General features: G+C 47.9%; 2 protein-coding genes across 5 annotated transcripts; one reads left to right on the top strand and one right to left on the bottom strand.

Moving 5' to 3' along the window:
* Positions 1 to 126: 126 nt before the first annotated feature.
* Positions 127 to 1561, top strand: RANGRF (RAN guanine nucleotide release factor). 2 transcript variants are annotated; one of them, XM_043474663.1, is made up of 5 exons: positions 127 to 343; positions 433 to 549; positions 755 to 890; positions 1002 to 1087; positions 1288 to 1561. In XM_043474663.1, the coding sequence occupies exons 1-5, from the start codon at positions 267 to 269 to the stop codon at positions 1409 to 1411; spliced, it is 540 nt and encodes a 179-aa protein (XP_043330598.1). In that variant the 5' UTR covers positions 127 to 266; the 3' UTR covers positions 1412 to 1561. The 2 variants fall into 2 exon arrangements, with proteins under 2 accessions (XP_043330598.1, XP_043330589.1); XM_043474654.1 differs by having other exon boundaries at positions 130 to 343; positions 755 to 911.
* Positions 1547 to 13362, bottom strand: SLC25A35 (solute carrier family 25 member 35). Of its 3 annotated transcripts, none has more exons than XM_043474631.1 (6): positions 13320 to 13362; positions 4508 to 5918; positions 3366 to 3431; positions 2760 to 2912; positions 2301 to 2435; positions 1547 to 2137 (listed from the first exon to the last, which is right to left on the bottom strand). In XM_043474631.1, exons 2-6 carry the CDS (start codon positions 4880 to 4882, stop codon positions 1964 to 1966), a joined length of 903 nt encoding a protein of 300 aa, XP_043330566.1. In that variant the 5' UTR covers positions 4883 to 5918; positions 13320 to 13362; the 3' UTR covers positions 1547 to 1963. The 3 variants fall into 3 exon arrangements, with proteins under 3 accessions (XP_043330566.1, XP_043330557.1, XP_043330575.1); XM_043474622.1 differs by lacking the exon at positions 13320 to 13362 and adding an exon at positions 5985 to 7358; XM_043474640.1 differs by lacking the exons at positions 2760 to 2912; positions 13320 to 13362 and having other exon boundaries at positions 4508 to 7362.
* Between the last annotated feature and the right edge of the window lie 796 nt (positions 13363 to 14158).

Below are 14158 nucleotides of genomic sequence, written 5' to 3'. Positions count from 1 at the left end.
TCTTACCTCCCAGTGGACCCTGCGGTCCCGCCCAGAGCCCTCCTGAGAGCTTGGCTTCCGGGAGCTGCTCCGCTGGGGCAACGCCCCCAAGGCGCGGGCGCCAATTGGCCAGCGCGACCGCGGGGCGGGGCCAAATCTTAAAGAGTCGGAAACCAAGGGCGACCTGGAGGAGGCCACGGCTGCAGAGAAACGCAGGGAAGTGATGGCACGTGGCCCCATGTGGGTTTCTTTTAAATCTTTAATGCCTATACTCTAGTCTCAGGCCCATGGAGCCCACGCGAGACTATCCACTGTTCGGGGGCGCCTTCTCCGCAACTCTCCCTCCGGGGGCCATTGACGTAAGGTGAGACGGCCCAGGCACCAAAGGAATTTGACCAGGTGGGTTGCGGGAAGAAACCGGGGTCAACCAGGGTCTACCTCGCCTCTCTCCAGCGACCTCCGACCGGTCCCGGACAATCAAGAAGTTTTCTGCCATCGCGTGACAGACCAGAGCCTGATAATCGAACTTCTAGAGCTGCAGGCCCACGTGCAGGGCGAGGAGGCTGCCCGGTGAGGGAGGCGGGCCCGCTGCTGGCCAATGGGAGGACGTGAGCCGAAGAAGTGGGCGGGGCCTGTGGCTGGTCGGTTAATCAGGGCAATGAGAACTCCAAGGGCAACGTGTTATCACTGGAAGCGAGAGAAGCTTAGGATTTAAGAGATGCTTGAAAGGGGCAGTAACAAATGCCCCTCCCTGACCCTGCTCCCTCAACTCCAGGTACCACTTTGAAGATGTTGGCGGGGTGCAAGAGGCTAGGGCTGTGCAAGTGGAGACTGTGCAGCCCCTCGTTTTGGAGAACCTGGCCCTGAGGGGCTGCTGTCAAGAAGCCTGGCTCCTTTCTGGCCAACAGCAGGTAGCTAAAGAAAATCAGCAGGTGAGGGTCAAAGAAGTGTGAGACGTCCTGGAGGGGTGAAGGGGGTGGCGCGGGGGAATCAGGTAAGCATCCAGACTCTGATCTCTTTAGGTAGCCAAGTATGTGACATTGCATCAGGCCTTGCTGCGGCTGCCCCAGTACCAGACTGATCTCCTGCTCACCTTCAATCAACCCCCGTAAGGACAGAAAGGGCACGTGGATGATGATTGGGTCCCCAGGGGAATTAGGCTTGGAGGGGCAGAGTAGGGAGACTGGCTGGTGGGGTTCTCCAAGGAAGTGGGAGTCGGCCACGAAGTTGGGGTCACAAATAACCAGGTCTGGGAAAAAGGGAGCTTCAAGGCCTAGATGATGTTCTCTATCTGTTCCCCACCCCAAGCCCTGAGAATAGGTCATCTCTTGTCCCGGAAAATCTGTCAATTCTGCCCTGGAGCCTGGGTGACTTTGAACAGCTTGTGACCAGTCTGACCCTTCATGATCCCAACATCTTTGGTCCCCAGTAAGGATGCTGAAATGCTGCATAATGCTTCTGAAGACCTGGGGCTTCTGTTCTGCAAGGGGAATAAAGGGTTGGATATATTCCCCTAATTCCTTTCCAGTGCATAAACACAAGACACCTCCTCTCTGCAGAAATAAACTTGCTTTATAACCAATATAATCTCTGTGCCTTTGAAATCTAACAGAACACCTGGGTCCCCCCAATTCCCTTTGGTCTTGGATGGGTGGAGTTAAAATTATACATGGGATCAGAAGGGACCGAAGGCCAGCAGTGGAGAAAGGGAGGAAACACACTTTGGAGTGACAGGTTCAGCCCTGAGAGAGCGGTGTGAAATGTGCAGGAGTGTAGGCAGGGAAGGTTTAAAGCAACATCCAAGAAAGGGAAGGAAACTATCCCTTGTAGTGATTCAATCCTGAGAAATCATATGGGGAGTGGTGTTGGCGGTCCTCCTCTGATGGATGAAAGGCCATCTGGTCAGAAGTCTCCCGGTAATAAAAATGGAGTCAGAAGAGTCCAAGGAGTGCTGATTTGCTGGAGTGGGGAAGAGTGGCTGTTGTTATTTGGTGTACGTGTAGTAGACCGTGCGCAGCTGGTCCCAGAAGAAGAGGGAAAGGATGGTGTGGGGGCCAAGGCGGAAGTAGGAGGCACCTATTCCCTTGTACATGCCAAAAATGCCCTCTGTCCGAGCCGTCTGCAGCAGAGCGTCCAGTAACCCCCGGTACATGAGGCCCTGAGAGGTGGGAGAGGAAGAGCAGAGGGAAGGAGTTTGTCAGAGCCCACCAGGAGCCTCACCTCAGCAGGCTGCATTTTAGGGTTCCTACCTGTACCCACAATCTGCTTTCCCCCATCCCCCAGCTTTCCCTGCCTGCCCGCACCCCAGGACACTCCCTTACCTTGCCCTGAGCATCTGTGGGCTGGTTGTACAGCCTTGTGCTGACCACATCAAAGGGTGTCATGGCCAGGACCACCGCGATGCCACTCACCATGGCGGCCGCCAGAGCCACCTTCCAGCTCTGGGGTGGAAATATCTAATGGGGGAGGAAGGGAGAGCTCTGTCAGCCAATCGTTCAACCCCACGGAAAGGCCAGGCCCTGCACTGGGGATACAGGAGAGAGCCGGTAACTCAGGGAGCTTCCACTCCACCAGTGATAACACAAAGGAGGAAGAGCGCAAGGCACTGGGGACTCAGGCACACCTGGGTAGAAGGTTAGAGAGACAGTGACCCCCCAAGACTACCTGCTACCCCCTCACATTGAATGTCGGCACTGTTCTAATTCAAACTGAGCCCGCTTCAGCTTGCCCCCCACTTGCCCACATTCCCAGGGTGGCCCCACCCCTTTCCCAGGCAGTACCTCCCACTGGGTCATGAGGTCCTTGGTGGAGGAGAAGGTGCACAGCTGGGTGGAGGAACCGACGATAACTCGGGGCAGGCCGCCCAGGGCCCCACGCCACAACCCCACCAGACCATGTTTCTGGCCAATCTTGGTTAGTGCCTGAAACATGCCCTGGTGGGGGCCGGGGGAAAGACCATGGGGGCGGGGTTCAGTCACCCAAGCATCAGGGGCTGCTACCTCCTAACAGTGATAAGGATGGGTCCATCACAGGCACTCCAGTGTCTAGACAACCAGGTCCCTGTAGGCTTCGAGCAGGAATGTGGCCCTCAGTTATTGACCAACCTATCCTTTTCTCCCTCGCCACCCCAGAACTGGGCAGGGTATATGCAAGTGAGGACATTAGCAGGTCAAAAGGATGGGGTGGGAGAAACAGGTGCAGAAGACTAGAGGAACTGGGAACATAGGGGAAAGAGGGTTTGGGTGGATTCCAGGGGTGGAGTAGGGCTGAACTGATGGGCTGGGCAGATATGTGTCTGGGTTGGAGCTGCTGGGTACAGGCAGAAAGCTGGGGGAAGAAGGGAGAGAATGGGCAGGGACTCAAGCTGGGGGTTGGAAAACCCTCACCTGATGATTATACTGGTGCCCCACAGCGATTTCTGTGGCTGCCTGTGCTTGTAGGTGTGTCTTCACCTGGGGAAGAGAGAGTATTACAGCCTATGGCTCAGAGGTCAGCCTCCCACCTCAGAAACCCAAATGCCTGACCCCTTCACACTTTCTTTAGGGTGTTCAGCAATGAATATCCTTCTAATCTGATAATTATTGTTGTTCCTACTTAACAAATTGGTCATGAGACTGTGTCCCTTGGCTCCAATCCCGGGGGATGGATCTCCTAGCACTGCAAGGCACCCCACCCCCTCTACATCCTCCCTCCCTTGGGGTAGGGGTGGGGGATGGAGAATGGCAACCTTTCCTAAGACTGTTCATGTTAGGTGAGACCTGGTGTCCAGACTCTTCATGCCATCTCCTATTCTCAGACTGGCAGACAGGATCTTCAGCCACTACCATGACCAGGCTCCAACATCAGACTCTGGGGCAGGTTGTGAGGGGTCCTCTGCAAAACTTGCTCTCTTGCCTCCAGCTGGCTTTGGAGAGGTCACTGTCCCTGAATCTCATAACCTGGGAGGGAGACCAGATTACCTTTCCTTCTACAGACCTCACTGCCTCACAGTGTCTTTCCAGAAAGAGCACTAAGCAGGGCCTTGTTCTTGTTTAGTCACTCAGTAGTGTCTGATTCTTTTGCTACCCCATGGACTATAGCCTGCCAAACTCCTCTGTCCATGGGATTTCCCAGGCAAGAATACTGGAGTGGGTTGCCATTTCCCTCTCCAGGGGATCTTCCCAACGCAAGGATCAAACCCACGTCTCCTGCATTGGAGGTGAATTCTTTACTGAGCCACCAGTGAAGCCAAGCCAGGACTGGACTGGTCCTAGCAATAAGCAGCTGTGTGATCTTGAGCTAGTCATTTCCTTTTCTGGGCCTCAGGCTCCTGACCCTTCACCTATACCAGATAACTCAGAGGCAGACTACAGGATGGTAATTCTGTGATGCCCAGGACCTCCCCCGATCCCCAGACTCGCTGAAGTATATTAATCAAACCGCTCATCTTCCCCTACACAAATGCACTTCCAACCTCAGTGAAGGCCCAGGCACCCACCCTGCACCAAAGATCTTCCTCGAAGGCCCCAGGCAAGACCCTTCTTCTCACCATGTAAATGGGGCTCCCCAAGTAGGCTCCCATGACCCCAGCCAAGGCCCCAGCTGCTGCGCTACGAACAGGGCTGAGTGTGCCTTCAGTCGTGTGCAGGTAGCCCCCAGCTTCCACCAGCCCGTAGGTGCCCAGCCGGATGCCGTTCATCAGAAACTGGTATAAGAGGGCAGGGGCCAGGCCCTTCTGCAGGGCCGCCAGGCCGTCCACCTTGCCGATGGTAATGAAGGCATGGAAGACGTTTCGGTAGTGCCGTTGGTAGGTGCCCGGGGCCCGCAGTTCTCCCTGCAGCTGCATCCTGGTCTTCACCACCTCCAGGGGATTGGTGAACAAACAGGCACCGCAGGCTGCCAGGCCGCTCATCAAGAAGTCCATGGTGGGACAGCAGTAGCAGGAACTGGTCCAGGGGTAAGAAAGTTAAAATTAACTTTAGAAATGGGGTCAGAATATCCAGGGGAGAGCCTCAGTTCCAGGGGTCCGGGCTGCAGGAGGTAGAAATTTAGAGATCTGGAATCTATAGAGTGTCAGGGTCAGATGTCAAGAGGTCAAGGGTTAGCTGGAATTTGGGAGTCAGGAGATGGTAAAGAGAGAAATACGAGTTTAGGAGAGTCTGGTGAGAAGGCTATGACAGAGACTTGTTAATTAAGGGATTTGAGGTCAAGAAGGGGCAGAAGTCAAGAGGACAGCAGGTGGGATGCTTAGGATGGCCAGACACCGGGGTCGGGAGTAGGTGAGGGGAAAGCGGAGTTGGGAGACGGGTCCGGGGGAGAAAGAGGAAAGAAAATCAGCAGGTGAAGGAGGAAGAGGACCAGGAGAAGATCCGGTGGCGTCCCCGGGACAGCAGCGAGGTCTGAATCGGGAAGGAAGTCAAGACTCAGCCGAGGATGAGCGCCCCCAGGCATCTGCCGGAGCCCGCAGCAGCTTCACCCCGGGTAGCCTACGGAGGCCTGGCCACCACACTCCGATCACTGGAGAGCAGCGCCCAATGAGGAGCCTTGGAGAGGCGTAGTCGAGAGCCGCAGCCAATCAACGCCGAGCCGGCTCGACGGCCAATGGGAGGTGCTCCAGGCGACCCGGCCCCCGGAATCTGCCTAGAAGCGGTTGGAGTTAACTCTCCACACCCCGGCACCGGTACCTGGGCTGTGCTGGGCTGTACCTCGGAGTGCTGGGAGGGGTCCCCCGGGAGCGGAGTTTTTTTAATCACTGGTAGGGAGGAGGAGAGGTTGGACCCTGGGTCCCTGGACGGGCGCAGAGGCCGAGTGCGGAGACAGCAGTTCATCGGCCTGTTTGGGGCTGCTCCTTTTGCGAACCGAGGGCTCCCCTTCTTCTTCTATCCCGGGTCGTCGCCGGGTGAGGTTGCCAAACTGTAGATCCACTCCTCGGATCGACGTCAGGAGAGCTCGCCCCTGCACTGAACAGATATCCTTAGACTGAGTAAAATATTTGCATAATAGGTTCCAGGGCGGGGATGTGGTACCTGCGGGTGAAGAGGAAGGGGTCCTGAAGGATCGCAGGGAACATAGTCACATCCTTATGCTCTTTTGATCCTCACAGTAACCCAGAGAAGGGCAGGCAGGCTGAGTAGGGTGGGATTTTGATCCCTGGGCCTAGGTTATACAAGGCCAGCAAGAGATGGAAGAGGTCCTGAGACTCTGGACTCCTGTACTTTTTCATGAGCCTGGTAATGGTTAATTATGCAAGGACTTCTGAGAAAAGAAGGGGAAGGCTTGGAGAAAGATGGCAGGAGAATAAGGGATGTCTTCTGGGGTGGGAGAAGGAGTTAGGGGGCACAACTGACCCAGAGAATCTTTTGAGGTCCAGTTTGGGTCTTCCTGCTTACCAGCTGGATGGCCTTAGGCAAGATTCTTAACATCTCAGAGCTTTCTCTGTAAAATGGGAATGATAATTATGTATTGTGTAAGCCTGAGTGAAAGTGTTTGATTTTCTCTAGGTGCTCAATTAGTCTCCTTGTGCCCTTGCATATCCTGTTCCCATGGCACCCCTTATCCTGGTAACCTCCAAGTCACTCTTCAACTTCAGCATCTCTCCTGATCCTTAAAGCTTTTTAGCCACTTCCATCCTGCTTTGCTCCTCAAGTAAATGAGAAACCTTTGTTTCTGATTTGATTAACAATTGTTTACTCTGACTCCTCCACTACAATGGGAGTTCTTGGACACTCCTAGGGCTGGGGAGCTGAGTCTGAATCTTTTCTCTCCAGCTTACAGCTAAATCACTGAGATTTTGAATTAGGTAGGAGGCGTGGAGCAGATAACACAGCTTCTCAAGAGAGGCTCTGAAAAGTTCCCCTGAAAATGTCCAAGGAATGCTCCGCAAATGCCTCCACCTGCTGGCTGGGATTATCACCTGAAAAACTGGATTCATCTCAGTGAGTCAAAAGACACAACCAAGCCAAAGAGTGAGAGAAGGAAGATTTGTAAGTAAGGAGAATACCGGCGATGTTTCCCAAAGCAGTGTTTTCCGAACAGCAAAATTAGGGAAGTTTGAAGCTAACGGTATGTGCATATTCATGAAGAGGTTTGGCTGGGGTTTGCTTATTCATGACGGGGCTTGAGCAGAAGAGAATCCAGCACAGAATAGGGGCAAAAGTCTAAGCTTTCGTTGATTGAAATCACAAATGACAGAAGAAGGTTAACATCATCATTCCTTAGGTTCCCACCCATCTGCAGGTTTTAGCCAGAAGTTGCCATTCCCCACCTGTGTGGGGGGCCTTTGTTACCCTAGAACAACTCAAAGATTGGATTGTTATGTATATCCCTTGAGGAGGGCCTCAGTTCAGTTCAGTCGCTCAGCTCAGTCGTGTCAGACTCTTTGCGACCCCATGGACTGCAGCTCACCAGGCTTCTCTGTCCATCACCAACTCCCAGAGCTTGCTCAAACTCATGTCCATCGAGTCAGTGATGCCATCCAACCATCTCATCCTCTGTTGTCCCCTTTTCCTCCTGCCTTCTATCTTTCCCAGCATCAGGGTCTTTTTCAGTGAGTCAGTTCTTTGCATCAGGCGGCCAAAGTATTGGAGCTTCAGCTTCAGCATCGATCCTTCCAATGAATATTCGGGACTGATTTCCTTTAGGATTGACTGGTTTGATCTCCTTGTGGTCCAAGGGGCTCTCAGAAGTCTTTTCCAACACCACAGTTCAAAAGAGGAGGACCCAGGACTCTTTTTTTCTTTATCACTGAACTGTTGCTTCTAAAGGCTTTTACTTTGTTCTTGCATTCTTTTGTTCCTCTAAGATTTTAATTACTGAGATCTGTTCTAGGGTAAACATTGTAGCCAGGCTTGGATCACAAAATGGCTTCTCTTGTCAAGAAAGCCATATGGGGTTCTCTCTCTCTGGGACCCCTACCCTATCTGCTTGTAGGATGAGAGCTCATCATTGTTTTAATTTTTGAGTTTGTACCAGTGGTTCTCAAAGTACCAGTCCTTGGAACAACAGCAGCAGCACCTGAGGACTTCATGTGTGTGTGTGACGTCATGTCCAACTCTGCGACCCCATGAACTATACGTAGCCCACCAGGTTCCTCTGTCCATGGGATTCTCCAGGCAAGAATACTGGAGTGGGTTGCCATTTCCTCCTCTAGGGGATCTTTCTGGCCCAGGAATAGAACCCGCATGTCCTATGTTTCCTTCAGGCAGATTCTTTACCCCTGAGCCACTAGGGAAGCCCCCGGGGGACTTCATAACAATGCAGATTCCCTAGTCCCACACCAGATCTCTGGCACTGAAGATGGGGCCTGATGAGAGGCTTAACAAAACCCGCTAAGATATTTTGATATGTGCTAACGTTTTAGAACTACTGGCTGAAGCCTTTCATTTTTAATATCCAGACATCCTACAGATAGACAACTTTTTTTTTGTAGGAGGCTGAAGCTGTGTTTTAATAAATTATTTTGTAGTGAAAATACTACTACACAGTCTGGTGTGTTGCCTCTGGTAAGAGTTCTAGTGAGTCCCCCCAAAGTCTCAATTGCTGTGGGATTGGTTGTCAGTACTTAAACGCACAGTGAGATTATTTTTTCCCTGACTTTGTTGGTGAAGATTTTTTAATAACTGCTGTGCTGGGTCTTATCCCTGAGTAGGGATGGAGCCTGGACCCTCTGCATAGGGAGCAGGAGTTTTAACCTCTGGAACACCAGGGAAGCCCCAGGATGACTGATGTTGTTGGACCTGAGACACTTGAGTTGGTTTATATCCCTCCAGTAGTAGGTCATTGGGTTTTCCGCTGAAAACCAAGAACTCTTAGACTTGATGCTACTACCACCCTTGGGTGTGAGGCTGGGGAATTTAGCCTAAGAAACAGGGTGGTAGGAAAAGCCTGGACTCCAGTCCTGTTGTCTTTGTGCCAACATTAAATACACAGATAAAGGCCCATGAGTCTTCACTAATCTTCTGAAAGTGAAAGTGTCCTACTCTTTGCGACCCCGTGGACTGTAGCCTGCCAGGCTCATGGGATTCTCCAGGCAAGAAAACTGGAGTGGGTTGCCATTTCCGTCTCCAGACAGATAGACAACTTTTAAAGTGTTATTATTTTTAAAACAATCTTAATTTTTAGAACAGTTTTAGGTTTATAGAAAAATTATAAAGATGCTATGAGAGTTCCCACATCCAATTTTTTCATTCAGTTCAGTTCAGTTGCTCAGTCATGTCCGACTCTTTGCGACCCCATGGACTGCAGCACGTCAGGCCCCCCTGTTCATCACCAACTCCCTGAATTTACTCAAACTCATGTCCATCGAGTCAGTGGTGCCATCCAACCATCTCATCTTCTGTTGTCCCTTTCTCCTCCTGCCTTCAATCTTTCCCAGAATCAGGCTCTTTTCAAATGAGTCAGTTCATCACATCAGGTAGCCAAAGTATTGGAGTTTCAACTTCAGCATCAGTCCTTCCCGTGAATATTCAGGACTGATTTCCTTTAGGATCGGCTGGTTGGATCTCCTTGCTGTCCAAGGGTCTCTCAAGAGTCTTCTCCAACACCACAGTTCAAAAGCATCAGCTCTTTGGCACTCAGCTTTCTTTATAGTCCAACTCTCACATCCATACACGACTACTGGAAAAACCATTTCCTTCATTATTAATATCTTACATTAATATTGATGGGGATAGAATAGGATAGTCATACAGTTAGTTGTAGAAGTCCCAGTAGGGGACTATAGATAGAGAAGGAAACCTAGAAAACTTTGGGAGACCACTGTAAGTTAATGATCACTCAAGAAAGTTATTGGAATATTGTTCAATGAAGTAGGCTTACTTAACTATAAAACCATAAACAAAACCACAAGGCCAGTAGATGGGAGAAAAATGTCACCACCCTTCTTCTAATGCAATGATCCTAGTTTGACCTCAGAGGGTCAGACACTTTCCTGCCTAATATGAAAGAGGAGCTAGTGATGCATGTCTGCATCTATGTCTTCTTGAAGAAGGCGGTCTTTCCCCCTCCCCCTTTTTCATTATAAAATTGTAGCCCATTCAATCCCTGGGGCAGAGTTTCCCAGCTGCCCAGAAGCATCTCTTACAATAAATCTACTTGCCTACCACTTTGCCTCTCCCTGAATTTCCTCTGCACTGAGACACAGAGAACCTGAACCTCAGTGAGTCCAGACATCAGGTGAGTGATTCTAATTAAAACATTGTGGGTTCAAGTCCCAAACTTGGTTCTGGCTGGGTCTGAGTCCCAATCTGAGGTAAACAGTTTCAATATGATATATTGATATTGTTACAATTAATGAACAAATATTAATGCATTATTGACATCCATACTTTTTCAGATTTCCTTCCTTTTTTTTATGAAGTTTTTTTTCTCTTTCAGGATTCCATCCAGGAATTGCATTCACTTGTGGTATCTCCTCAGGCTCCTCTTGGCTGTCATGGTTTCTCTGACTCGCCTGGTTTTTGATGACCTGGGCAGTTTTGAGAAGTACTTGTTTGGTATTTTGTAGAATGTCCTTCTATTGTGTTTTTTTTTTTTTTTTTTTTTCTCATGACTGGAGTGAGGTTGTGGGTTTTGGGGAGGCAGACCACACAGGCAACTGTCATTCATCACATTATGTCAAAGGTGCTACTGCATACATACTGTCTGTCAAAATGACATTACTGTTGATATTGACCTTGATCACCAGGCTGAAGTAGTGTCTGTCAGGTTTCTCTGTAGAAAATTTATTAGAATTTTTTCCTCCTTTCCACCGTGCATTCTTTGGAAGGAAATCACTATGTACAGCCCACATTGAAGGAATGGAGAGTTAGACTCCACTTCCTTGAGGGAGAAAAATCTATATAAATTATTTGGAATTCCACATGGGAGATTTGTTTGCCCCATTTATTTATTTATTCAACCATTTATTTCTATCAGTATGGAATCATGGATATTTATTTTATACTTTGAGTTGTAATCCAATATACTTTATTTTGTTGTTTATAATGTTCTAACTTTGGCCTTTGAGAACTCTTTTACTAGATTTCTATGTTTTCTTTATTTTTTTGGCCACACTGCCCGACTGTGGGATATTAGTTCCCTGACCAGGGATTGGCCTGAACCCTCAGCAGGGAGAGTGACAGAGTCCTAACCACTGGATTGCCAGGGAATTCCTGATTTCTATGTTTTCTTGACATATCCTCCTCAAATCTTCTTTTAATCAAACTATTTATTTATTTTGTGAGCTGGTCACACCATTCGACTTCTGAGATCTTTCCTCCACCAGGGATCAAACCCTGGCCACAATAGTGGAAGCGTGGAGTCTAACCACTGGATGGTCAGGGCAGTCCCTAACCGTCCAGTGGTTAAGACTTCACCTTCCAATGCAGAGGATGCTGCATTGATTCCTGGTTGGAGAACTAAGATCCCAGATGCCTGGCAGTCAAAAACATAAAACAGAAACAATACTGTAACAAATTCAAAAAAGACTTAAAAAAAAATCTTTAAAAATTTTTGTTTCTTTACTTTTTGGCAATATAAGATGCTCCAGGCTAATTTTGTGTATTTTCTGCCCAAGTCCTAGTGTCAGCTATTTCTCCAAGGAGCCCTAGTTTGTTTTATTGAAGAATAGTATTAGAAACTAAAATCTGAGCATGGCTGTGCTTGATGCCATTACAGTGCCATTACTTCTAGACTCTCTCAGCTGGGAGTGCATGCATTAACTTGTTCTGTAAGTTTTAAGGGTTTTGACAAATGCATTATATCAATAGTATTATACAGAATATTCTCATCACCGCCCCCTCAGCCCCCGCCAAAGAAAATCCTCTGTATTTCACCTGTTCAACCATCCCTGGCAACTACTGGTCTGTCTATTGTCTCTGTATTTCTGCCTTTTCCAGAATATTATATAGTTGGAATCATAAAGGAATGTAACCTCTTCAGGCTGGCTTCTTTGACTTAACTGTATGCATTTAAGTTTCATCAGTATCTTTTTAAGCCCTGATAACATTTGATTATTGAATAATATTCCATTTTATGAGTGTACCACAGTTTATTTATCCTTTCTTGTGTTGAAGGACATCTTGGTTGCTTCCAGTTTTTGGTGATGATGAATAAAGTTGCTATAAATGTTTGTGTGCATTTTTTTTATATATAGACATTTGTTTTCAAATCAGTTGAGTTAATACCTAGGAGTACAATTGCTGAAATGATTGGTAAGACTATGTTTAGCTTTGTTAAGAAATTACCAAACTTTTTTTTCCCATGTAGGTTATTACAGAGTATTGAGTAGAGTTCCCTGTGCTATACAGTTGTTCTTGTTGATAACCTATGTTATATACAGTATTCTTAATTATAGTTGACATTTTGTACATTAGATCCCCAAAACTTATTCATCTTATAGTTGGCAATTTAAACCCTTGTATGTATTATAGTCTTTAGTGAGGTGTCTATTCAGATCTTTTCCCTGTTTTCAATTGGATTGTTTAGCTTTCTGGTTGTTGAGTTTGAGTTATTTGTGTATTTTGGATAACAGTCATTTATCAGATATGTTTTTCAACTATTTACTCCCAGTCTATGACTTGTTTTTTCATTCTCTTAATATTATCTTTTATAGAGCAGAAGGTTTTAATTATAATAAAGTCTAACATCAATTTTTTTCTTTCATGGATCATGTTTTTTATGTTGTAACTAAAAACTTATTGCCAAACCTAAGGTCGCCTAGATTATCTCCTACATTTTCTTTTAGAAATTCTGTAGTTTAGGTCTATGATTTACACTCAGGTCTATGATCTTTTTTGAGTGTGAATGATGTAAGGTCTGTGTCATTTTTACATATGGATATCAGTTGTTTCAACAACTTTTGTTGAAAACAGCAGCCTATCTCCACTGAATTGCCTTTGCTTCTGTTGTCAAAAATCAGTTGAGGGCTTCTCTGGTGGCTCAGTGGTAAAGAATTCTCTTGCCAGTGCAGGAGACCTGAGTTCAGTTCCAGATCCAGGAAGATCCCACATGCTGCAACTTAGCCCACGCAGCATCACTATTGCACCTGTGCTCTAGAGCCTGGGAGCCACAACTACCGAGCCCACATGCTGCCGCAACCACTGAAGCCCGCACACCCGAGTTCCACAACACAAGAAGCCACTGCAAGGAGAAGTCCCCATGTGGCAACTAGAGAGTAGCCCCTGCTCCCTGCAACTAGAGAAAAGCCCAAGTAGCAACAAAGACTCAGCACATCCAAAAAAAAAAAATATATATATATATATAAAAATCATTTAACTCAGGGAAAAAGCCAATATTTTATAACTATAAATGGAATATAACCTATAAAAATTTTTGAATCACTATGTTGTACACCCAAAACTAATAAGGTAAATCAACTATACCTCAATTTTTCAGTTCAGTTCAGTTGCACAGTCGTGTCTGACTCTTTTCGACCCCATGGACTGCAGCACGCCTGGCTTCCCTGTCCATCACCAACTCCTGGAGTTTGCTCAGACTCATGTCCATTGAGTCGGTGATGCCATCCAACCAACTTGTCCTCTGTTGTCCCCTTCTCCTCCTGCCTTCAATCTTTCCTGGCATCAGGGTCTTTTCAAATGAATCAGTTCAAAACACCTCAATTTTTTAAAAATTGAAAAAAAAATTCAGTCAATATTTGTGTTAGCCCATTTCCACTGATCTGTGTGTGTATTTTTTCACCAGTACCACACTGTGTTGATTATTGTAGACTTTTTTTTTTCCCCTGAGTGTGAATGTCCTGAGACAAATGTGAGAGGAGTGGAGGGGAAGCACAAAGATGGCCCCAGGTCTGAGAGAAGGGGTGAAACCACAGAGAGAGGAAGGTGGACGGTATAGAAGCCTGGAGGACACCGGGTTGTGACTTCTGCACCTCTGCCTGTGGTGGCCTAGATATCAACGGATTCATACCGGCTGCCAAGCCCCACACCTGAAGTGCTCAGACTCCACCTGGTGGCAGGTAAACAGAATCCTCCATCCTCACCTAGAAAAGAGCCTGTAGGGATTCCCAGAGCAGGCCAATCACTCACCACAGGCAGGCTACCTACCCCTACTGGCCTTCCAGACAGAAAAGAAGGCCCAGGTGTTTTGTACTCCAGGAAGGATTCCACTGGAGTTCAAGGTCCTGGCCCTACCAGAGGCTAGTGGAACTCAACACTTCTTTCATCATGAGCTCCTCTCCCACTCGAAGGGATTTTTTTTTTTA

Source organism: Cervus canadensis, chromosome 1 (assembly GCF_019320065.1).
Source record: "Cervus canadensis isolate Bull #8, Minnesota chromosome 1, ASM1932006v1, whole genome shotgun sequence".
NCBI classification, from domain to species: Eukaryota; Metazoa; Chordata; class Mammalia; order Artiodactyla; family Cervidae; genus Cervus; species Cervus canadensis.
The sequence above is the reverse complement of the archived record's forward strand: the minus strand, read 5'-3'. Positions and strand labels throughout refer to the sequence as shown.

Excerpts from the sequence above, each read along its gene's own strand:
- RANGRF (XM_043474654.1), top strand. The coding sequence starts at position 267 with ATGGAGCCCACGCGAGACTATCCACTGTTCGGGGGCGCCTTCTCCGCA. Across the intron at positions 344-432 it reads CCGGGGGCCATTGACGTAAG|CGACCTCCGACCGGTCCCGG; the intron begins GTGAGACGGCCC and ends GCCTCTCTCCAG. Across the intron at positions 912-1,001 it reads TAGCTAAAGAAAATCAGCAG|GTAGCCAAGTATGTGACATT; the intron begins GTGAGGGTCAAA and ends TGATCTCTTTAG.
- SLC25A35 (XM_043474631.1), bottom strand. The coding sequence starts at position 4,882 with ATGGACTTCTTGATGAGCGGCCTGGCAGCCTGCGGTGCCTGTTTGTTC. Across the intron at positions 2,913-3,365 it reads GGCACCAGTATAATCATCAG|GGCATGTTTCAGGCACTAAC; the intron begins GTGAGGGTTTTC and ends GGCCCCCACCAG. Across the intron at positions 2,138-2,300 it reads CCACAGATGCTCAGGGCAAG|GGCCTCATGTACCGGGGGTT; the intron begins GTAAGGGAGTGT and ends CCCACCTCTCAG.